This window comes from Scyliorhinus torazame, chromosome 12, assembly GCF_047496885.1.
Source record: "Scyliorhinus torazame isolate Kashiwa2021f chromosome 12, sScyTor2.1, whole genome shotgun sequence".
In the NCBI taxonomy this organism is placed as follows: domain Eukaryota; kingdom Metazoa; phylum Chordata; class Chondrichthyes; order Carcharhiniformes; family Scyliorhinidae; genus Scyliorhinus; species Scyliorhinus torazame.
Window position 1 is genome coordinate 37,124,502 of NC_092718.1, and position 24,227 is coordinate 37,148,728.

General features: G+C 44.5%; 1 protein-coding gene across 3 annotated transcripts in view; it reads right to left on the reverse strand.

The window, feature by feature from the left end:
* galk2 (galactokinase 2) overlaps positions 1-24,227 on the reverse strand; it is a 206,237-nt gene that overhangs the window by 129,985 nt on the left and 52,025 nt on the right. For all 3 annotated transcript variants that reach the window (XM_072470681.1, XM_072470683.1, XM_072470682.1), the window contains one exon: positions 18,097-18,240. In XM_072470681.1, coding sequence (XP_072326782.1) covers positions 18,097-18,240 — 144 coding nt within the window. The remainder of the gene's footprint in view (positions 1-18,096; positions 18,241-24,227) is intronic.

Here is a 24,227-nt window from a genome sequence, read left to right on the forward strand (position 1 = left end):
TGGATGCATTTGTGGAGAGAGAAAATAGAGTTACCATTTCAAGTCCATATGACTTCTTCAGAGATAAACAGCGGTAGAAATGTGATGTTTAATAACTTACACAAGAGAGGGTGGGGTTGCTGGATAGAGTGCAAGGTCAGAAACTGATAGGAGCTAGGAGAGATCACAACAAAGATGTGTAGGTCATGAGACAGAGGAAGTATTAGTGGCAGGAGAAGATGCTAGTAGTTGCATAAATGTAAGATATAGGAATGTGTTAATGGGAAAATAAAGGTCAGTGAATTCAAAACAGAACACGGTGGCACAGTGGTTAGCACTGCTGCATCACAGCACCAGGTACCCAAATTCAATAAACGGCCTTGGGTGATTGTGTGAAAGTTTGCACTTTCTCCCCCTGTCTGCGTGTGTTTCCTCCGGGTGCTCCGGTTTCCTCCCACAACCCAAAGGTGTGCCGGTTAGGTGGATTGGCCCTTAAGTGTCAAAAGGTTGGGTAGGATTACAGGGATGAAGAAGGGTAAGTGTGCCTATATTAAGGTGCTCTTTCGGAGGGTCAGTGCAGACTCGATAAGCTGAATGGTCTCCTTCTGCACTGTAGGGATTTTATAATTGACAGATGACCCAGTGGTGGGCGTTGCATTGGAATAAAAAGCGTTTTTGATATTGTTAGGACATGGTTGTAAAACCTTTTGTCTGTCCTGTGTTCCCTTTTTATCCCCATCCTGCTGCCTCCTTGGATCTGCAGTCTTCCGGTTAGCTGCTGCAACATTAATTTTTTTAATAAGCTTTATTGTCACAAGTAGGCTTACATTAACACTGCAATGAAGTTACTGCGAAAAGTCCCTCGTCGCCACATTCAGGCGCCTGTTCGGATACACACCAGAGGGAGAATTCAGAATGTCCAATTTACCTAACAGCATGTCTTTTGGGGCGTGTGGAAAGAAACCGGAGCATCCGGAGGAAACCCACGCAGACATGGGGAGAACATGCAGACTCCGCACAAGCTGTGACCCAAGCCGGGAATCGAACCTGGGACCCTGGCACTGTGAAGCAACAGTGCTAATCACTATGCTACCGTGCTGTTCCATTTGGAATTTCTGTTAAACTACAGATTTTAGGCAAAGCTCGAATGCCTCTGGACCAGGTCAGGACGTCCCCTTTAGGTTCTGTGGCAGAACCTGTGATGTCGATTTGATAGGGTGGGCAAGCAGCCAATCAGCGAATGTAGACTTCTCAGCTTCTCCTATTGTTGCCTATCAGAAGCTTCCAGAAGAAAGCGGATCTTCTGTAGAGTTCCATCTTTTGTTTTAGTTCTGTTAAGGTAGCCAGCTGGTAAGGAGCTTGAAGATTCTCTCTCCCTCCTTCTCTCTCTTTGCCAGATGATTTTAAGAGACATTCCAGCTAAATCTGCGAAGACTTTCTTGTTTAAAAGGGCAGAGACAGCCATCAGAACTGACAAACAGATCTCTTGAATGTGAAAGTGCCAGCCGCTTTTCTGCAGGTCTGTAACATTCTAACACTGTCTCGGGGGCACGGAGAACTCAAATTGAAGCTTAAACGGAGAATATTCCTTAACTAACGGCCAGAGTTCCTGTGCTAAGTTCAGACAAAGGGAATAAAAATGGCAGCTGTAGTAATTTCACAGGGAGACGAAAGTTCCATGGTAGAGGAACAAAATTGCACTGCGTACAGCACCATCTGGTGGCAGGTATTGGGAATAACACTGACCTGAACATCCTACACCTGGCTCCATCCGGTTGTGGAAAGGCGGAACTGCGCTGGCCGGAATTTCTTGAGCGCATCTATTCCCAGAGACTGCAACCACAGCAGTGAAGACTCCCCACAAACCTTTCCCTTTAATTCCTTTTCTATTTGATCCTCTCCAATCCTACCTTGTGTGTGCCTCGGTGGAGGGTGGGACAGGGTTTTGAGATTAGGTAGACTGGTAGGCCATTGTCCTGTTACGTCTCTCTCTATATTAAAGATCTTCGGAAAACACAGATTATTAGTTAATTCACTTATGTTGGGACTCCCGGGTCTGTGGGGCTGGAATTGACTGAGCATTTGCCCAGGGTGTCGTAACAATATTTTTTTTAATGCTCAAGGTGGGGGAGAAAGGTCAATGTTGAGTCCTGAGGGCCGTCATGTGCCTAATTAGAAGACGAGATTCTATTTCTCCAGTTTGCGTTGGGGTTAGCATTAAATCCAATCACAGCATTTCTGCAAGTGTTCTTCTGAATCTGATCAAGAAATTCTCAATTAAATTAATATTGGAAACGTTATGTTGAAAGAAAATAAGATTTCTTAAATCTTAACTTTATAGAAGATATGTTATTCTATATTCAAAATCTAAAATTTTGATCCTCATGTTTAAATACCTACATGGCCTTGTGCCTGAGTCTGTAATCTTCACAAGCCTGACAATCCCTTCACCCAATAGGCTCCCCTTCCCAACTCTCCATTCCTTTGATGCTGACTGGGTATGCAAATTACCTTCCTATCCTTGGCTGCCACCCACTGTGTATTGTGGAGAACTGACACTGGGAAGCGCTGAGGATCAAAAACTAATGGACCAATATTTACCAAGTGTGTTCACTACAGGCTGCTTCTTCACTCATTTTCCCCGCGTTAGTGACCTGTGACGACATTAATATATTAATACACAGTGCTTCCTGCAGCTACTAAGACTCAATATGAATGCATAACACAACCTTGCACCAATTTCTGAAAATCCCTCTCGAAGCATCAATGTCTGTCCACCTTCCTCTCCTCAAACAAGACCCTCTTCAAAGCTGACTTTTTGGACAAAGCCTTTGGTCACCCCACAAAGTATCTGCTTCTTTAGTTTGGTGTCCATTTTGCTGATTATACATCTGTGAAGTACCCTGTGCATTTTCTTTCTAAATTAAAGGCTCTATATATAATTCCAAGTTGGTAAGTTTACATTATCTTTTCCACCACTGCTTTATGTCTTTCCAAATAATCTTTGGTGTCTTTATATAGCGAGCACTTTATCTTAGTCATGTCCATGCAGTTTAACAATAAATGTATTCCCAACTAATTTAGCAACGTGTTCCCATTCTGAAGTCTGTAAACTAAGTTAATATCCTGTCAGAACATTTCTCCATTCCAGCAGCTACATATTTTGGTTTTCTTTGCTCTCCAAACAAAACTCATGAAAGGAGGTTATGGTCACCATTTTCTGTTAAAATCTAAAAGTGATGGAGGAGGACGAGGGCGAGTAAAGTCACTTCTCTGGAGTACTTTAAAGCAGGGTTTTTGATAGTGTGGGTCATGACCCTTGGGTAGGTCGCGGGCAGATGTCGGGTGGGTCACGATCTGATTGGTTGCGGAATTCCCATGGTGGTCCCGATCATGGGAGAAGCACCCAATGGTTGCTACTGGCTTTGAAATTGAGAATGACGACTGCGACTGGCTTTTAAATGAGAATCAAATGCTGTGTGTAGTGTTCGGACCATAAGCGGCAGCAGTGAGCAGGTCATGCGCCCTCCACGTACACTTCACATCAAGCATCCAGTATGTACATGCCTTTGCCACCCAATCACAGAAGAGAGCTTCTTCCATTTTCTAGCTGCTGGCAAGCAAGGCAAGAGGACTGCGAAGTTGGATGCTTTGTTTGGGTGGCACGGTAGCACAGCGATTAACTTCACAGCACCAGGGACCTGGATTAAATTCCTAGCTTGGGTCACTGTCTGTTCATTCAGTGTCTGCATATCTCTGGGTGCCCCGGTTCCTCCCATAAGTCCCAAAAGACGTGCTTGATAGGTGAATTGGACATTCTGAATTCTTCCACAGTGTACCCGGACAGGCGTCGTAATGTGGCGACTTGGGGGTTTTCACAGTAACTTCATTGCAGTGTTAATGTAAGCCTATTTGTGACACTAATAAAGATTATTACAAGGAAGATGGCCAGAGACACAAACAGGCAGTGTACTTGCTAGTGTACCTAGTAGTGTACAGACTAACCAGGATCTCACATCGGTAATGGGGAAAATTCTTGAATCCATTATCAAGGACTTTATAGCAGAACATTTAGAAAGCAGTGGCAGGATCAATCAGAGCCAGCATGGATTTATGAAGGGGAAATAATGCTTGACAAATCTGTTGGAATTCTTTCTGAAGACGTAACTAGTACAGTTGACAAGGAGGAGTCAGTCGATGTGGTATACTTGGACTTTCAGAAGGCATTTGACAAAGTCCTGCATAAGAGATTATTGTGCAAAATTAAAGCGCCTGGGATTGGGAGAAGTATATTGAGGTGGATAGAAAACTGGTTGGCAGAGAGGAAACGAAGAGTAGGAATTAATGGGTCCTTTTCAAATTGGCAGGCAATAACTAGTGGGGTGTCACAGGGATTGGTGCTGGGACTACAGCTATTCACAATATATATTAATGATTTGGATGAGGGAACAAAATGTAACATCTCAAAGTTTGCAGATGATACCAAGTTGGGTGAGAGGGTGAATTGTGGCGAGGATGCAGAGATCCTACAGTATGATCTGGACAGGTTGGGTGAGTGGGCAAATCAATGACAGATGCAGTATAATTTGGATAAGTGTGAGGTTATTCACTTTGGAAGCAAAAACAGGAAGGCAGATTACTACCTGAATGGTTGTAAATTGGGATAGGGGAGTGCGCAGTGGGACCTGGGTGTCCTTATGCACCAGTCGCTGAAGGCAAGCATGCAGGGGCAGCAGGCGGTAAGAAGGATAATGGTATGTTAGCCTTCATTGCGAGAGGTTTCGAGTACAGGAGTGCCTTGGCGAGGCCATAGCGAAAATAGTGTGTGCAGGCTTGGTCTCCTTTTCGGAGGAAGGATGTTCTTGCTCGCGAGGGAGTGCAGCGAAGGTTTACCAGACTGATTCCAGGGTTGGCGGTGCTGTCATATGAGGAGAGATTGACTAGGTTAGGATTGCTCTCGCTGAAGTTCAGAAGAATGAGGGGTGATCTCATAGAGATTTATAAAATTCGAACAGGACTAGACAGGGTAGATGCGGGGAAGATGTTTCCAATGGTGGGTGTGTCCAGAACCAGGGGTCACAGTCTGGGGATTAAGAGTAAAACATTTCAGACAGAGATGAGGAGACATTTCTTCACCCAAAGAGTGGTGAGCCTGTGGAATTCATTGCCGCAGGAAGTAGTTGATGCTAAAACATTGAATATATTCAAAAGGAGGCTAGATATAGCACTTGGAGCGAATGGGATTAAAGGCTATGGGGAGAAAGTAGGATTAGGCTATTGAGGTGGATGATCAGCCATGATCGTGATAATTGGCAGAGCAGGCTCAAAGGGCCAAAAGGCCTCCTCCTGCTCCTATCTTCTATATATCTATGTATCTGAATCTGCTGGAGAGAGCTGCTCAGGAAAATCCACGGCCGGAAAAAGCAGTGCTAGTGTTAGCTCTGTACAGAGCTCCAGGACCTCTGGTGAACAGCCAACAAAGAAGAAATTTAACTCGGGAACAAAGCAGAATAAAGATCATTTCTTGAGTTACGGTTTTGTCAAATGTGCAAACGCAAATCTCATGTGGGCTATATGCAGGGAAGTACTGACAAATCAGAGGAGAAGTTTCAGACTTTGAAAGAGAAGCAGTGGGTGAAAGATTCATTTTGAGGTTGAGACCCCAGATCAGTTATTAACTTCCAGCTGACTCCAAATGAAACGAATAAGCTGTTGTACCTGACCTGTGGCAGCATATTAAAAACATGACAAAAGTCTATGAGGCTGTCAGCATTCAAGAGTAGCTCTAGTTTTAGAGTACTCCCAGGAGTATCCAGTGCTGAGTAAAACAAACTTTTTTGTTGCTATTGCCATTTACTATGAGCTACATGTACACAGTTGGATTTTCCGTTCTCACAAAGAAACTGGCTGAAATCTGCACCTGATATGCGCATTGCCCTCTCCTCCTGAGAACCTGATTGGAGTGTGATTATGAGAACCAAACATTAAACTTTTGCATTAAAGGTAAGTGTAGGTGGCGAGTGTCGCGAAGGTCCGCCAGCGTGGGTGCCAAAGGTCAGCTGGTTGGTAAAGGCGGGTCCTGGGGGGAAAAAAATTGAAAAACACTGCCTTATAGAGATAATCTGAATGACTGAGTGAAGTGAGAAAAGACATTTAAAAAAAAAATAATTTACAAGATGTGGACATCGCTGGTTAGGCCAGCATTTATTGCCCATCCCAAGTTCCCCTCGGTGATGGTAAGTTGGCTTCTTGAACTGCTGCAGTCTTTTAAGTGTACATACACCCACTGTGCTGTTGGGGAGGGAGTTCCAGGATGTTGCTCCAGCGACAGTGAACGAACGGCGATATATTTCCAAGTCAGGGTGGTGAGTGACTTGGGAGGGGAACATCCTGGTGGTCAGGTTCCCAGGTATCTGCTGCCCTTGTCCTTCTAGATCATGGTGGTCATGGGCTTGGAAGGTGCTATCTAAGGAACCTTGGTGAGTTACTGCAGTGCATCTTGTAGATGGTACACATGGCTGCCACTGTTGATCGGTGGTGGAGGGTTGAATGTTTGTGGAAGGGAGAACAATCAAGTGAGCTGCTTTGGCCTGGATCATGTCGAGCGGAGTGTTGTTGGAGCTGCACTCATCCAGGTAAGTAGAGAGTATTCCATTGCTCTCCTGACTTGTGCCTTGTAGATTGTGGACAGACTTTGGAGGGGTCAGGAGGAGAACTGCTCACTATAGGATTCCTAGCCTTTGACCTGCCCTGCTAGCTGGTTCAGCTCAGTAGGCTAAACAGCTGGTTTGTGATGCAAGGCCAGACGCGGGTTCAATTTCCGTACCAACTGAGAATTCTGAATTCTCCCTTCGTGTACCCGAACAGACGCCGGAATGTGGCGACTAGGGGCTTTTTACAGTAACTTCATTGCAGTGTCAATGTAACCCTACTTGTGACAATAAAGATTTATTATGAGCCACAGTATTAATATGGCTAGTCCAGTTCAGTTTCTGATCAATGGTAACCCCCCAGATGTTGATTATGGGGCATTTAGCAATGGTAATGCCATTGAATATCAAGGGGCGGTGGTTAGATCCTCTCTTGTAGGAGATGGTCATTGCCCGGCACTTTTGTGGTACGAATGTAACTTGTCACTTTCAGCCCAAGCCTGGATAATGTCCAGATCTTGCTGCATTTGAACATGGACTGCTTCATTATCTGAGGAGTCGTGAATGATGCTGAACATTGTTTGCGGATGATTGCACATTCTCACTTGATGGAAGGAAGGTTATTGAGGAAGCAGCTGAAGATGGTTGGGCCGAGGACACTACCCTGAGGGACTCCTGCAGTGATATCCTGGAGCTGAGATGATTGACCTCCAACCACCACAACCAACTTTTTTTGTGCCAGGTATGACTCCAACTAGCGGAGAGTTTTCCTCCGGATTCCCATTTACTCCAGTTTAGCTAGAGCTCCTTGATGCCATACTCGGTCAAGTGCTGCCTTGATGTCAAGGGCAGTCACTCTCAGCTCACCTCTGGCATTCAGCTCTTTTGTCCATATTTGAACCAAGGCTGTAATGAGATCAGAAGCTGAGTGACCCCGAGTGACAATTGTATTGCGAGAGTTAGTACATGCACATTGTTCCTTTACTCTTTCAAGAAATGGACCAATCTCTAATATATAGCTCACAAGTAACTGAGGACAACAAGTACACCATGAGCAAATCCAATAAACTCAAGGGAGAAATAATGCAGTTTTAATGGAGAGTGAAACTTGACATGAAAGAGCGCAAACCTTGAATGACAAATTTGAATCAGTACAGTGATACTGTGCTGTGTATCACAGTGTAGTGATACAGTACAGAAAGAGGCCACTCAGTCCATCATGCTTGTACCTCCGCTTTGGAAGTGCTATCAAAGAGTCCCACTCCGGACTTCCGTTGGCGACATGTAGGTGGAGGTCGCACATTGGGTGGCTCCTGCTAGAGTCTTTGTTTTCCGGATCTTTATGCCTAGTCTCAGGGGTACTCTTTGATGAGCTGGTGTGGGAAGTTCTAAGGAATTGGTGGAATGTCAAAGTTCCAGAAGAGAGGTCAGGGAAAGAATGTGGCGACGAAGGTCCCCCGGGGAGTGCTGTTGTCAGTCCAACAGGAGGAAAGATGGTGGGGGTTGGTTCCTCGGATGGGGCACTCCCATTACGGTTGAAACTCTGACTGATGCGGTTTCAGGGGAGTTTGAAAAGCTGTTCGCCAAGCATTTAGAAGTAACGCACAAAGTTTTACCTTCAAGTAATTATCCAATTTCTCTTGAAAGTCACTATTGAAATAGACTTAAAACAGTGCATTCCAGGTCTTCATAATTTGCTATATTGGATGGCCAATACAGAATGCAATGGCAGTGATTAAGCTTCGGGTTGATCTTTCCCTAGTGAGTCCTATTCACATTCGCCTTAGGAAAAGGACTGAATATCAAAACTGAATTTTAAATGATCAAGAAAAATCAACATTTTCTATATCTATGTATCTGGTGGGGGGTGGAGTTTGCACGTGTCAGTGCTGTATCTCACTGAACAGGAACAAGTATTGAAGTGCTTTTCTTCTTGATCAGCTATATACTGGAATTAGGCCGAGCAAAACATTTTTTATTCATTCCTGGAATGTTGGTGTCTCTGGATAGGGCAATATTTGTTGCCCATCTCTAATTTTTCTTGGACTGAGTGACTTTCAGAGGGTACTTAAAAGTCAACCACATTGCTATGGATCTACAGTCACATTTATGCAAGACCAGGTAAGAATGGCAGATTTCCTCCTCTAAAGGAAATCAGTGAACCACATGGGTTTTCACGACAATCGATAATGGTTTTATGGACATCATTTTTTAAATTACAGATTTTTTAAAATTTGAATTCAAATGGCACCATCAACCCAGGGTCTGTGTGTTACTAATCCAGTGTCAATGCAACTGCACCACTACCTCCCATGTACTGTACGTATTTTCTTTCAGCCACCTCAAAGAAAGATGCCCACAAAGGTCCAGATCCTTGACAAGGTTTTCCCCTTGCACCAATGGGCAATTTAGCATGACCAATCCATCTAACCAGTGTTGCTCTTTTTAGCCTTAGTTTATTAGCTCTGATTATGTCACCTTTGCTCACGAGTCGCCAGGTATCTTTCTGATGTGGTTCAAGCTCGAGTTATGATTAATAAGTCAGCACACCACTTAGCAAGATTGAAATCAACGGTCATTTATTTTTATTTTTTATATTCTCCTCCATTTTCACATTTTCTCCCACATTTACATCATCAACAATAAACAATAATCAGCAAGATATGTCAGTCCTCATAATAACAACGATCCCATCTACCCACCAACCCCCAAACCTCAACCCGCATGTTTACATAAACAAATGACAAAAAGGAATCAGGGATTACCCGTAGTCACCCTTAATCTTACACAGCTCCCACCCCCCACCCCAGGTCTCCAGCTCCTCCAGTACACTGCCTCTTGTAAAACTCCTCCCCCCAACCTCAGTTCCTTAACCCCCAACTTTCCACCCGGCTAGACCACTCGGACCCTGTTCTGCCAGGCTCCGATGGCCGCAGCCCCTCCCCCCACCTCACTCCCATTCACTGGCCGGCACAAACCAGCCAGCGTGGAGGCCCCCGCCCGGGTCCCTTTCCCACTTGCCCGGCCCCAGGAAAGCCCAAAGATCACCTTTTAGCACACAAACCCCGCATATCCACCTACACCCCAAAGAGCCCTCATTTCGAGTGGAAGTCCCATCCCTTCCCTTGTCCAAATATATACCACATTGGCTCCTTTAATCTCTACACCCGCACGCAGTGATACAAAAAAGAAAATACAGTCATGAGGTTACATCGGCACATGGCCATTCCTCAATTTGTCAGTTCTGCCACAGTCCTTCTGCTTTCGCAAACCCCTCCACTGCTTCCGCCGTTCCAAAATAAAAGTCCCTGAGCTTGTAAGTCACCCTCAGCTTCGCTGGATATACAATGCCGCACCGCACCTTGCTAATGTACAGTGCCCTCTTCACCCGGTTGAAGGCAGCCCGCCTCCTTGCCAGCTCCACCATAAAGTCCTGGTATACACGTATACCAGCTCCAGCCCACTGCACCACCCGCTTCCGCTTGGCCCAGCTCAGGACGTTCTCCTTCACCCTGTACCTACGGAAGCACAGAGTCACTGCCCTTGGCGGCTCATTTGCCTTTGGTACAGGCCTCCACGACCGATGAGCCAGATCCAGTTCATAGCGGGAGGGATCCTCCCCCTCCCCCAATAGTTTTGCCAGCATCGCGGCAAAATACTCAGTCGGCTTCGGTCCTTCAACTCCTTCGGGCAGCCCCACAATCCTCAAATTCTGTCGCCTGGATCTATTTTCCAGGTCTTCCATTTTTCCTCGCAGATCCTTGTTAGTATCCATCACCTTCCGCATCTCTTTCCCCATCGAGGCAAGTTGATCACCGTGCTGCAATAACGTCTCCTTCACTATTTCAGCGCCTCCCCTTGCTCTCGCACCTCCGCCACTGCGCTCGCCACCTCCGTCCTCACCGGGGAAACCGCCTCCTCCACCAGCACACTCAAAACCTCCCTAATCTTCTTCCTCACCGTCTCCATGCATTTTCGCAATCTGCGCCAACTGCTTTTCAAATTCCGCAGCCATTACCTTGGCTATGTCTTCAGCCGTAAGCAGTGCAGCCTTCCCTGGTGCTCCAGCCTCCATTTTTCCTGGTGACCCCACGGTGACCTTTCCACTCCCCGACGGACCTCCAGCTGGTTTTTCTTCGGCCGTTTTTTTGCTCACTCTCAACATTTTTCTTTGGGTATTTTTCCCTCCTGTGTCTTCACTGTGCCTCCTCCGTGTCTTCTCCCTGCTTCTGCCGCCTCCGTGGACCCTGGGACCGGGCTTAAAGCCCCGAAAATGCTGTTCCCGAGCGGGAGCTCTCCATTGTGCGGCCGCCTCCCGCCCGCCGTCACCGGAAGTGATCAACGGTCATTTATTACATACAACAATTAATGCTTACACAATAATCCTACTATCTATATCGAAACGTACCACTACTGGCCAATACTTAACTTTAGGAAGGGCCCACCTGGTCAGGGAAGCAGGTGGCTTATCGAATCGGATCTGGCCCGCGGGATTCAAAAGGCTGATACAGGTCGATGGCTAGGAGTCTTTATCGGGTAGCGATCGCTGGAGTCAAACTTACAGTTTCTGGTCGATGTTCTTGCGAAGGTCTCGAGCAGGAGAAGAAGGGAGAGAGAGCGAGATCTGAACTTGGCTCCTCACTTTATAGGGCTCAGGGGCTTCCCGCCTCTCGGGGCAGCCCTTGACCCGGAGTCCCAAGTGATTGGACTTGTTCCCAATCACTGGGTTCGATATGTCCAATAACGGGGCGATTCCTCGATCGGGGGGTGGTCGTTCACCTGTCTTTGTTTCGGCCACTGCAGGCGCCGACAGGTCTGGCCCGGCATTCAATTGCTAATATGTTGCAATTGTTCCCGGGGATAGCAGAGTAAACTGCAGATGTCTGGGTTGATGTGCTGATAATAGTCTTGAGTATCGATCTGGGCCGACTTCCCCAGAGCCGAATACGCTATTCTTTCTGCAGCTGTCCATTTGTGTCCTGTTGGCTGCTTTTCCCATCAGCCTTTTCGGTTAGCCATTTTAAAATCGGGTTTTGGCCAAATTAATAGGGAATCAGCCATTTTAGGTGGCTACACCTGCACATCTTTGGACTGTGGGGAGAAACAAACGCAGGCACTGGGAGAAAGTGCATACTCCACTCAGACAAAAAAACGCCACCAAATAAAATTAGCTTTCCAAAGGCGCTGAGAGCATTTAGCAATAATGACGTTAAGTACACCAGTTATACCCCATTCAACAAGGCATGGCTGCCAAAGGTAGGCCAAAGGAAAAAAAATTGCCTAACCAGTCATCAGAGGAACAGAGAGTTTGGTGGGGGAGGGGGGGGGGGGGGGAGATTATGTTTTAAGTTATTTTGGAGGCTGAAGTAATTGTCTTATCTGCTATTATTTCCATCTAATAGAATCTCATTAATGATTTTAATCATATTTTTCCACACAGCTCATCTCAAGAAATACCAAAATGGATATAGATATCATACATTACTTTCAATAGATTTTATGAAGCACAAAAAAAAAGGTGGGAGGCCTTTAAGGTTTTGGGGGGGGGAAATCATGTCCTCAGCTAACTTTCAATGAAATACCATTTTTCTTTGCAAGAATTTGTATGATAGGCAACAGGTATCAACTTTTTCTCTCTCCGTTTACAAAAGCAGCAGTAGCCCTCAATTATCTTAATCGGAGCTCTCTTCCTCATATTGATCATTTTGTTTTATAAAATGTGCAGGCACTTTTATTGTACGCGACCGAAAACCCTTTTATCCCAATAACTATTTGCTTGTAAAAGGTTGAACAAGATTTAGCACATGAATTGACTGTCTCTTTAGATGTTTTTCAAATTAGGGACATCAATTTTGGACAGGATAGCTAAAATTCAACCTACAGCTTTTAAGCAGTGCCTGGTTTCTAAAGTCAGACACAGACCATTGGCAAATAAAAATTAAATAACTTCATTCTCAAATTTGTTTTCTACATCAAAATGTTATTTTTCTATTACCATTTTGGATCACAGTGTAAGACTGTAATTAAGCTGTTGAAACCAATGTTTGATCTTAGCCAGATTCTGATCTTCAAATGTTTGGTTCCCAATGTTTAGTCTGAAAAAAAATATTTTCTTCTAACGACCACATTCTGTATCAAATCAGATGGTGATAAAGATAGATAATGAAATTATTCCAGCAGATTTCATGAAAATCCCATCTAAATATTTTCAAAAGGCACAAATAACCCATAAAATTACCATGAACTGCAAAAATACATTATTATTTGATACAAAATGAGTATCTGGTTATTTTTTGTTGAGATTAAATGGTGCAGAAGAATGCTTATCATCCAAATACAGTCACTTAAATATGTCAATGAAGCAGCCATATTGCAGTCAGCAAGAACCCACAAACAGTGATGAGATAAATGACCAGTTAATCTTGTTTTTGAGTCCCTGGTTGTGGGAAGAATGTTATTCAGAGTACCAGACCAAGTCTGACTAAGTAAATAGGAAATCAATTTCAATTGTATCCAAAGACGATGCAATATTCCCTCAATATTGCATTAGAGTTTCAGCTGGGATTTTGTGCTTTTAACTCCTAGAGTGGAACTAGGATCTGCAATCTCGACTCGGGCATCAATGCTATCCAATAAGCTATCAAACTGAATAAAGTGATTGGCATAAGCAATGAGGAAGTTGAGAAACAGACACTTCTCTAAGAAAGAACACCATAGACAGCACAGGCTAAAAAAATCTAACCATTGCACGGAATGCATTTCTTGAAAGCAACATAATTTCCTGTTTCAAGTGGTTTATCCAGAGATGTGATGATTTCTGGTTTAAACTCCTTGTAATGAAACTGAAGTTTGCACCAAATGGAAATGCCTAGTGTGCAAAGACGCACTGCACTATGGAGGTGATCATTATAATGCAAAAGAATAAAGGGCGGAATTCTCCCATCTGGGACTAAGTCCTGTGGTGGGGGCGGGAACATGGTGTTTCCTGCTGCAAAGCCGGCAGGAAACCAGGCCAGATCTTCCAGCCCTGACCTCATTAATTATGCAACTGGGTATTTTGCACCATATTCCATGGTGGGACAGGCTTGATGGCGCGTAGCCTGCAATCATATCTGGGAGCCATTTTGAAAAAGTGCCCAACATCACTGACCTACTGTTGAAGAAAGATATACCTCCTGAAAATGAAGATGGGTCTCCTGGAACAGGGGGAATGGGTGTGGAGGTCTGTGTAGTAAATGCCAGTTCAAATGGGTAGAATTTAAAAAGAATTAGAGAAATCAAATAGGCCAATCAGTGCAGGACCTCTTGGAGCGCTGGATGCCGATAGGCAGGCTGATTAGTCAACCTATTAGCATCCAGTGCTCCAAGAAGCCTTGCTCGGATTGGTCTATTTGATTTATTCCATCTCGCTGTTGCTGGGCAGAATAGCAAGCTGCCAACAGCAAGGTGGAGGTGAGGCAGGAGCTGACAGCAGACTAATCTGGGCAGCACGGTAGCATAATGGGCAGCACGGTAGCATTGTGGATAGCACAATTGCTTCACAGCTCCAGGGTCCCAGGTTCGATTCCGGCTTGGGTCACTGTCTGTGCGGAGTCTGCACATCCTCCCTGTGTGTGCGTGGGTTTCCTCCCACAGTCCAAAGACGTGCAGGTTAGGTGGATTGGCCATGATAAATTGCCCTTAGTGTCCAAAGTTTCTCTTAGTGTTGGGTGGGGTTACTGGGTTATGGGGATAGGGTGGAGGTGTTGACCTTGGGTAGGGTGCTCTTTCCAAGAGCCAGTGCAGACTCGATGGGCCGAATGGCCTCCTTCTGCACTGTACATTCTATGATAATAATCAGCCAGAAGCTGGGAGGCGAGGAAAGGCAGTAGTGGAGCCTCGGGAAATAAGTTGGTGAAGCTCGGGCCTTGGGAACGGAGTGGTGCTGTTCGGGCCTTGGAAAAGCAGTAGAGGGTGAGGGTTTCTAGTCTCGTGTAAGGAGTGAGGGAATTTCTACCCTCGGAAAAGGAATGCATGGTGGGGGATTCTGGCCTCGAAGAAAGGTGCATGAGTGAGTTTGTGTAAATGTGAGAGAGAGACGTGAGCATGTGCGAATGTGAGAGACGTGAGAATGTGAGAGAGACGAATGTGAACGTGAGACTGAGATGTATGTGTGTGTGAATGTGAGGCAGAGAGGTGTGTGTGTGTGAGGGAAGGAGGTGCATGTGTCCGATATTAGAATCAGCTTTCCAGCATCATTCCTTCCATTAAAAATAACAAATAAGACTTATATATTTTTAATCAGATAACTTTCAAATTACCAGCTTAATACATGCATAGATATAGCTAGAAAGGACTTGTTTACTTTGTATTTGTGTGTTTGCATCCAGTTCGCAGCAAAAAGAAAAAAAGGGGCAGGATATTATGAGAATGCTTGGGGTTCCCCGATGTTCTTGGTAGGTCAATCGGGACTCCATGGTTTGAAATACTTGGGAAGCCGTGTCCTGGAACATTCTGAGGCTGGAAGATGGACTACCTCGATGACATTAAACCTTGGAAGATCCATCTTTAGATGCTCCGCTCATTCACTGCTGTAGTGTTCCCTGGTCCAGGGTTGCTGGCGGCCTACATTCCGAACTCCAGAGGCAGCCCCAGGCTGGCCTCCACCTGCATCCCATTGGCGGGATGCAAATCAGTTTCATGCCGGGCTCCAGCAGGTTTCCAATCCACTATGTTGGGCACCAGTGGAAGATACTGTGGGAAATTCACACTTGCGTCAAACCGATTTTTGTGCTCCTGCCAAATTCCACCGCTCCCACCCACCATTGACCCTGCGGTGGGGCCGTGAGAATTTGGCCTAAAGTACTGGTGAATGATGAATAATCAATTTTCTCAAAAAGGACAAGATATGAAAGGTACATACATAAACCACGTCTTTTGTACATATAAAATCAATTATCTTGGCCCTGCATATTGTGTGGACTTTTGTTATCAACATCCACTCCATCGTCCAATTTCCCCTTATCTGCTGCATCCAAGTGATCCGGTATACACTGACACGTGGCCAGGAAAGTCTACCCATCACCTCTTCTTTCCTTTCTTACTTTCATTTCGAAAAATAGACAGACATTCAGTTTTAAAAATTTTAAATAACTACTGTCACTTTTTTTCGAGGGGGGGGATGAAATTAATGAAATGAAAATGAAATTAAAATCGCTTATTGTCACGAGTAGACTTCAATGAAGTTACTGTGAAAAGCCCCTAGTCGCCACATTCCGGCGCCTGTTTAGGGAGGCTGGTACGGGAATTGAACTGCTGGCCTGCCTTGGTCTGCTTTAAAAGCTAGCAATTTAGCCCAATGAGCTAAACCAGCCCCTGGTACAATATGCACAACTGTTACTTATAACTGATCTAATTTAATGCATATTTTCCCCATCAGTCAAGCAAGTGCATCCAGTATAAACTGAGTCACCAACAATTTTGCATTTTAATAAAAATCACCTCAAAACAAACAAAAGAGGAAAGCAAGCCATAGGCATCAATGTACAACAGGTAGTGTAAAACAGCAATCATCGCAAGAATGGGAACAGACAGGACCAGATTCTTCAGGGATAAACACCCCAACATGTTCACTCCACGGATACAAGACTTGCCTGCACCAAAAGAGAATGCAGACATCACAGACTTACAGCATACTCATAGCTTCAAATCAAAATGACAGAAGGAAGAAAACAATACCCAGAGAATTAAAGGGAAAATCGACCAACACTCAGCACAAATTAAACTCTTCGCCAGGCCTAGGCCAGAACAGATAGCTGTAATATAACGACAGAATGTCAAAGAGAGGATGGGTACCACCAGGCATCAATCCTAGCCAGACAAATCCCAGTCCTCAACAGGATAACGCCTGAAATAGGAAAGGGCACTAAACAAAAACAAAAAAAAAAGTGATTAACTCTCACTGGGGGGGGGGGGCACTTCCCTGCATACAAATAAATTGACATCAACATAATTGTCAGGAAGCAAAGTCCAGGATAACGACGGAAACACGAAACAGTTTTCAGGATAAAGACTTCTCCTCTGGCGCATGAGGAAATCAAGGATAAAGCAGAATCAAAGACAGTGAGCACGCTTGAGGATCTTCCAAGGATTCCAACGATCGAAGCACGAAACCTCATTGCTTCCAATATGCTATCACACCGGAACCCTGGTGGCTAACTACTCAGGTTCCAGCAGAGGAGGGGGGCGACCCGGTGGGCTCAGCCATCCCCAACCACTCTCGACTCTCATCAGGAACAGGACAACATAGGACATGGGGTTGGAAGGCCAACCCAACCCTGTGCCTCAGAGACAGGTTTAAATATGTTCCCTTGATCCACCAAGGACAGTGCTCTCTTGGTTACAAGAACCTCGCTGTGCGCCTCCATAAAACACCGCACAACCCTTGAAATTGGGCTTTGATGACCTGCACCGCAGAAACAAGACATTTGAAATGGAATGAAATGAAAAGAAAAGAAAATCGCTTATTGTCACAAGTAGGCTTCAAATGAAGTTAGTGAAAAGCCCCTAGGCACCACATTCCGGCGCCTGTTCGGGGAGGCTGGTATGGGAATTGAACCGTGCTGCTGGTCTGCTTTCAAAGCCAGCGAATTAGCCCTGTGCTAAATAGCCCCTGGACGAATCAACATCATCGCTAGCAGCCATCATCCATCGGAACATCCCGCACCGTCGGGTGGAAAGCCTCCCAAAAGCAGCTGTGCCACTAATGAGAAGACCCCACCCCAACTCCTCCCAGCCGCCACGAATCAATGAGGATTTAAGCATTTTGTCTCGACTCAATAGTGCTGAAATGATTGACCAACAAATCCCGGGACAAGTCGAGTAGAGCCGGAGCTCGCGAAAACGCAGCCGTCCCTGCACTCATGTGACTCCGAAAAAAATATTCTATCTTCCGTAGAAATGTCTAAAGGCTCAATCTAAAATTGTTGTGCATATTCACACTGTAGATCAAGTTCAGACAGTCTGAAACAGAGCCAGCACCGCTGGTTTAATCAGTATGCATCATATCCCACGAACCTCACAAACTCATCCCAGCCTATGATCTAATACCATGTCCTTCAAACTCCCAATGTTGGCCTTCAATCATTCTTCTTTCCATAAGACCATAAGACATAAGAGTAGGATTAGGCCATTTGGCCCATTGAGTTTGCTATGCCATTCAATCATGTCCTAACCAAGGTCAGGGCATTCATTTGCTCTCTCGGCTCTTTGGCTGTATCCCTCCACATTTTACCCCAAATTCAAAATCTCTTGAGTACGTTTTCTGCATCTCCATCAACTCTTCTGTTACTACTTGCAGCGTTCTGCGAAGAGCCTTTGGATCCTTACTATGTCAAAAGCACCGTTTAAATGTGAGTTGCAGCTCACTGAAAAGCAAAATTTTCAGTGACATTAATTTGCTATATAAAATAGCATCATTAGATCCTACCTTTGATAGGACCTTCTGATTGGCAATCATCGTGATGAGACCTGCACAGCACACCAATGCACTGGAGCTAGAGAGTCCTGAACTGGCTGGAATTGTGCCGTCAACCACACAGTTCATTCCACCGGCAGTGAGGTTGAAATGTTCCTGAGGAAATAATTTTTCATAAAATAAATTTTATCTGGGTCTGTAAATCAATAATACCTCTTTCAGAAGTGTTTAAAATAGGTCTTTCTTAGAAAATATTAAAATGCAAACTTCAACAGCAGAGAAAATATTACATTTTTTGCATCATAAAGGGGAAGGGAGGTGAAGAGTGAGACATGAAGAACAAACTGGAAGAGGGGAACAGAATACATGGGATTTGCATAGTTGTACTCCAGTGTGTTGATGTAGTTCATCATTAATTTATTTACAGATAAATTTGATGTCATTTAAAATTATAGCTAAATGTATTGAAAATGCAAGTATCTGATAAACTTGCAGTGGAATAATACTCTAGGATGTACCAAAATACAGGCAGCACTTTCGACTATTATGCTCAATACTAATAAGTTACATTCTTTGATCAGGACACCAAGATATTTCATAGAATTTACAGTGCAGAAGGAGGCCATTTGGCCAATCGAGTCTGCACCAGCTCTTGGAAAGAGCACCCCACTTAAGCCCACACCTCCAGCCGATTCCCGCAACCCCATCTAGCCAAGGACAATTTTAGCATGGCCAATCCACCTAACCTGTGGGAGGAAACCGGAGCACCCGGAAGAAACACACGCAGACACGGAGAGAACATGCAGACTCCGCACAGAGTGGCCCAAGCGGGAATCGAACCTGGGACCCTGGTGCTGTGAAGCCATAGTGCTAACCACCATGCTACCCTCACACATTATCTTTCCACAACTTCACGCCATCCTCATCCATCCAAACGCCATCATGGACATCCTCTACAGAGAACTTTCAGTATGGTTTTAGTTTTGAAAATTTACCAGGGGCTTTAATTTCGATCTGTCAGCCATGCAGGCTACATCCATGGAAACCCGTGTCTTCTCCTGTCCTGTGGTTTTCACTCGAACTGTTTTTGAACCATTCCACTCCAGTTTGATTGCTGGGCATATTGAAATTCACGGCTGTAACATAATGGGTACCTTTGCCGCTGTCTGATGTTGAATTGCTGGAAACAGGTAATTTTGGAATCAACGTCCTTTAGTAGGCTCTGAACAATTTTGGTCTTCTGCCACAAACATTAGGCATCTCTGTTCCATAAAGCTGCGACACCAACTAGCTGTTGCTCAGAAATCTTCCCTGGAATCACAGTTTGCTTTGGCCCACTTAAGTACATGTATATGCTTTGCATTTCTGGTGACGATGTAACCATTCTCACGATTTTCAAGGACCCATTCCAATACTTACTTCTCAAGATCTGGTCAATGGCTGGTCTCTCTTCTCATGGCACATTAGTTTGGGTACCTTTCGTCAGTATTGATTCCATTCTCATGCCAGTTTTCACTAACACAAAATTCCCTTGCTATACGAAAGTTATTCAACAAATTCACAAAGGGTAACGATTTTTTGCTTGCCTCCAGCTTTGTGCTCCATTCTTTTTGTTCGTTGTTTGGCATGTGCAGTCAGACCTGTATGGGTGTCCTTTAAACGCCTGCGCATCTTCTTAGCAACAAAGCCCACATTACCTTCTTGATCCCATCTGCTGCCTTATAGGGCGAGTAAAACATGCCATTCGGAGATAAGAAATTGAGTCCAACTCCTAATATGTGGAGCATTTCTTAGCAAAAAAGGTCAACTTGGAATACAATCATAGAAATCCTACAGTACAGAATGAGGCTATACGGCCCATCTAGTCTGCAGCAACCCTCTGAAAGAGCACCCTACCTAGGTCCACGCCCCTCACTCTATCCCCATAACTCCACCTGACATTTGGTCACCAAGGGAAAATTTAGTATGGCCAATTCACCTAACCGGCACATCTTTGGACTGTGGGAGGAAACCGGAGCACCCGGATGAAACCCAGGCAGATACGGGGAGAACGTGCAATCTCCACACAGACAGTCACCCAAGGCCCGAATCAAACCCGGGTCCCTGGCACTGTGAGGCAGCAGTGCTAACTGCTGTGCCACCAAACCTATACGCTGAGTACAGACCGAAACATGATTTTGGCAGCGAAAAAATGGGATCAACTTAAATGTTGGGTCAATGTATACTCTGCAATCTACAATACATATCACAAATTTAAAATTACAGTCAGCGCATTGTCACAGTCCCCTGGGCTAGTGCGCGGTCAATTCCACCCCCACTTGACCTGGAGTCACAACACAAGTGAAATTAGAGGTTGTTTTGAAATACCAGAGGACCTTGGCTGAACCCAATAAACTTCAGTCACCAGGTTTGTAATAAACTTCAGTCACCAGGTTTGTAACTTTTAAACAGAAATAACCCATTGTTTAACAGTAATATAATTAAACTGACAAAAATCGAACTGACTACCTAGTATCGCTTACCCAACCCCACCTTTCCAACTCACCCCACTCTATACACACACACACAGAAGGAAAAGGTGGTGGAGGGGGAAGAAAAAATTATAAAATATAAGGATAGAACATAAGAACTAGGAGCAAGAGTAGGCCAACCAGCCCGCTCCGCCAATCAATGAGATCATGGCTGATTTTTTTGGACTCAGCTCCACTTTCCGGCCCGAACCCTTAATCCCTTTATTCTTCAAAAAACTATCTATCTTTATCTTAAAAACATTTAATGAAGGAGCCTCAACTGCTTCACTGAGCAAGGAATTCCATATATTCACAAACCTTTGGGTGAAGAGGTTCCTCCTAAGCTCAGTCGTAAATCTACTTACCCTTATTTTGAGGCTATGCCCCCTAGTTCTGCTTTCGCCAGCCAGTGGAAACAACTTGCCCGCATGTATCCTATCTATTCCCTTCATAATTTTATACGTTTCTACAAAATCCCCCCGCATCCTTCTAAATTCCAATGAGTACAGTCCCAGTCTACTCAACCTCTCGTCATAATCTAATCCCTTCACTCTGGGATCAACCTAGTGAATCTCCTCTGCACTCCCTCCAGTGCCAATATGTCCTTTCTCAGGTAAGGAGCCCAAAACTGAACACAATACTCCAGGTGTGGCCTCACTAACACCTTATACAATTGCAGCATAATCAGCCTAGTCTTAAACTCCATCCCTCTAGCAATGAAGGACAAAATTCCATTTGCCTTCTTAATCACCTGTTGCACCTGTAAACCAACTTTTTGAGACTCCTGCACTAGCACACCCAGGTCTCTCTGCACAGCGGCATGTTTTAATATTTTATCATTTAAATAATAATCCCTTTTACTGTTATTCCTACCAAAATGGATAACCTCACATTTGTCAACATTGTATTCCATCTGCCAGACCCTAGCCCATTCACTCAACCTATCCAAATCCCTCTGCAGACTTCCGGTATCCTCTGCAATTTTTGCTTTACCACTAATCTTAGTGTCGTCTGTAAACTTGGACACATTGCACTTGGTCCCCAACTCCAAATCAACTATGTAAATTGTGAACAATTGTGGGCCCAACACTGATCCCTGAGGGACACCACTAGCTACTGATTGCCAACCAGAGAAACACCCATTAATCCCCACTCTTTGCTTTCTATTAATTAACCAATCCTCTATCCATGCTACTACTTTACCCTTAATGCCATGCATCTTCTATCTTATGCAGCAATCTTTTGTGTGGCACCTTGTCAAAAGCTTTCTGGAAATCCAGATATACCACATCCATTGGCTCCCCATCATCTACCGCACTGGTAATGCCCTCAAAAAATTCCACTAAATTAGTTAGGCACGACCTGTCCTTTATGAACCCATGCTGCGTCTGTCCAATGGGACAATTTCCATCCAGATGCCTCGCTATTTCTTCCTTGATGATAGATTCCAGCATCTTCCCTACTACTGAAGTCAAGCTAACTGGCCTATAATTACCCGCTTTCTACCTATCTCCTTTTTTAAACAGTGGTGTCACGTTTGCTAATTTCCAATCCACCAGGACCACCCCAGAGTCTAGTGAATTTTGGTAAATTATCACTAGTGCATTTGCAATTTTCCTAGCCATCTCTTTTAGCACTCTGGGATGCATTCCATTAGGGCCAGGAGACTTGTCTACCTTTAACCCCATTAGCTTGCCCATCACTACTTCCTTAGTGATAACAATCATCTCAAGGTCCTCAGCTGTCATAGCCTCATTTCCATCAGTCACTGGCATGTTATTTGTGTCTTCCACTGTGAAGACCGACCCAAAAAACCTGTTCAGTTCCTCAGCCATTTCCTCATCTCCCATTATTAAATCTCCCTTCTCATCCTCTAAAGAACCAATATTTACCTTAGCCATTCTTTTTTGTTTTATATATTTGTAGAAACTTTTACTGTCTATTTTTAAATTCTGAGCAAGTTTACTCATAATCTATCTTGCACTTCTTTGTAGCTTTTTTAGTAGCTTTCTGTTGCCCCCTAAAGATTTCCCAGTCCTCTAGTCTCCCATTAATCTTTGCCACTTTGTATGCTTTTTCCTTCAATTTGATACTCTCCCTTATTTCCTTAGATATCCACGGCCGATTTTCCCTCTTTCTACCATCCTTCCTTTTTGTTGGTATAAACCTTTGCTGAGCACCGTGAAAAATCGCTTGGAAGGTTCTCCACTGTTTCACCATAAAGTCTTTGCTCCCAGTCTACCTTAGCTAGCTCATCTCTCATCCCATTGTAATCTCCTTTGTTTATGCGCAAAACACTAGTGTTTGATTTTACCTTCTCACCCTCCATCTGTATTTTAAATTCCACCATATTATGATCGCTCCTTCCGAGAGGATCCCTAACTATAAGATCATTAATCAATCCGGTCTCATTACACAGGACCAGATCTAGGACCACTTGTTCCCTCGTAGGTTCCATTACATACTGTTCAAGGAAACTATCGCGGATACATTCTATAAACTCCTCCTCAAGGCTGCCTTGACCGACCTGGTTAAACCAATCAACATGTAGATTAAAATCCCACATGATAACTGCTGTACCATTTCTACATGCGTCAGTTATTTCTTTGTTTATTGCCTGCCCCACCATAATGTTACTATTTGGTGGCCTATAGACTATTCCGATCAGTGACTTTTTCGCCTTACTATTCCTGATTTCCACACAAATGGATTCAACCTTATCCTCCATCGCACCGATGTCATCCCTTACTATTTCCCGGATGTCATCCTTAAATAACAGAGCTACACTACCTCCTTTACCATCCACTCTGTCCTTCCAAATAGTCTGATAATAGTTTGCACATTTTCCTCGTTTCTGCGCGTGTCTCACCCAGACAACCCAAAGATGTGCTAATTGGCCACGCTAAATTGCCCCTTAATGGGAAAAAAAAATTGGGTTCTCTAAATTTGTATCAAAATATAAAGACAGGGGGCTGGATTCTCCACCGCGCCACTTTTCTGGCCCAACCCGCCGGCGGGATTCTCTGTTACGCCGGCTGGTCAATGGGATTTCCCATCGTGAGGCAGCCCCACACCGTTGGGAAACTCCCGGGCACCGGCAAAACGGAGAATCCCGTTGGCGGAGAATCCAGCCCAGAGGATCTCCTATGCACCAGGATGATTTCCAATTAGAATCTTTCAGAAGCTCATGCTTTAGGTGAATTGGACATTCTGAATTCTCCCTCAGTGTAACCGAACAGGCGCCAAGTGTTAATGTAAGCCTACTTGTGACACCAATAAAGATTATTATTCAGTTCCATGCTTCTTCCTCCAAGCTTGATATGGTTTTCTCTGGCAAGGCTGTCTATTTTCTTTGAAATTCAAGATCATTTAAACAGGATAGTAAAGGTGCGCCAGGTACTCTAGTTTTAGAACAATAAAGCAATCCTCTATTTCAGCAAAGAGAGTCCCTTCTCCTCACAAGGTCTAATCATTTCTGACCATCCCTCCCAGATGCATCCCACAGGCACCAATCACAGACAGTTCACTGCTTAAAGGCGCATTCTGATTATGAGTCCATGGACCAAAAATAATTAAATAACACCAAAGAAATTGAAATAAAGGGAAATCAAAAGGAAAGCCTCGAACATACCA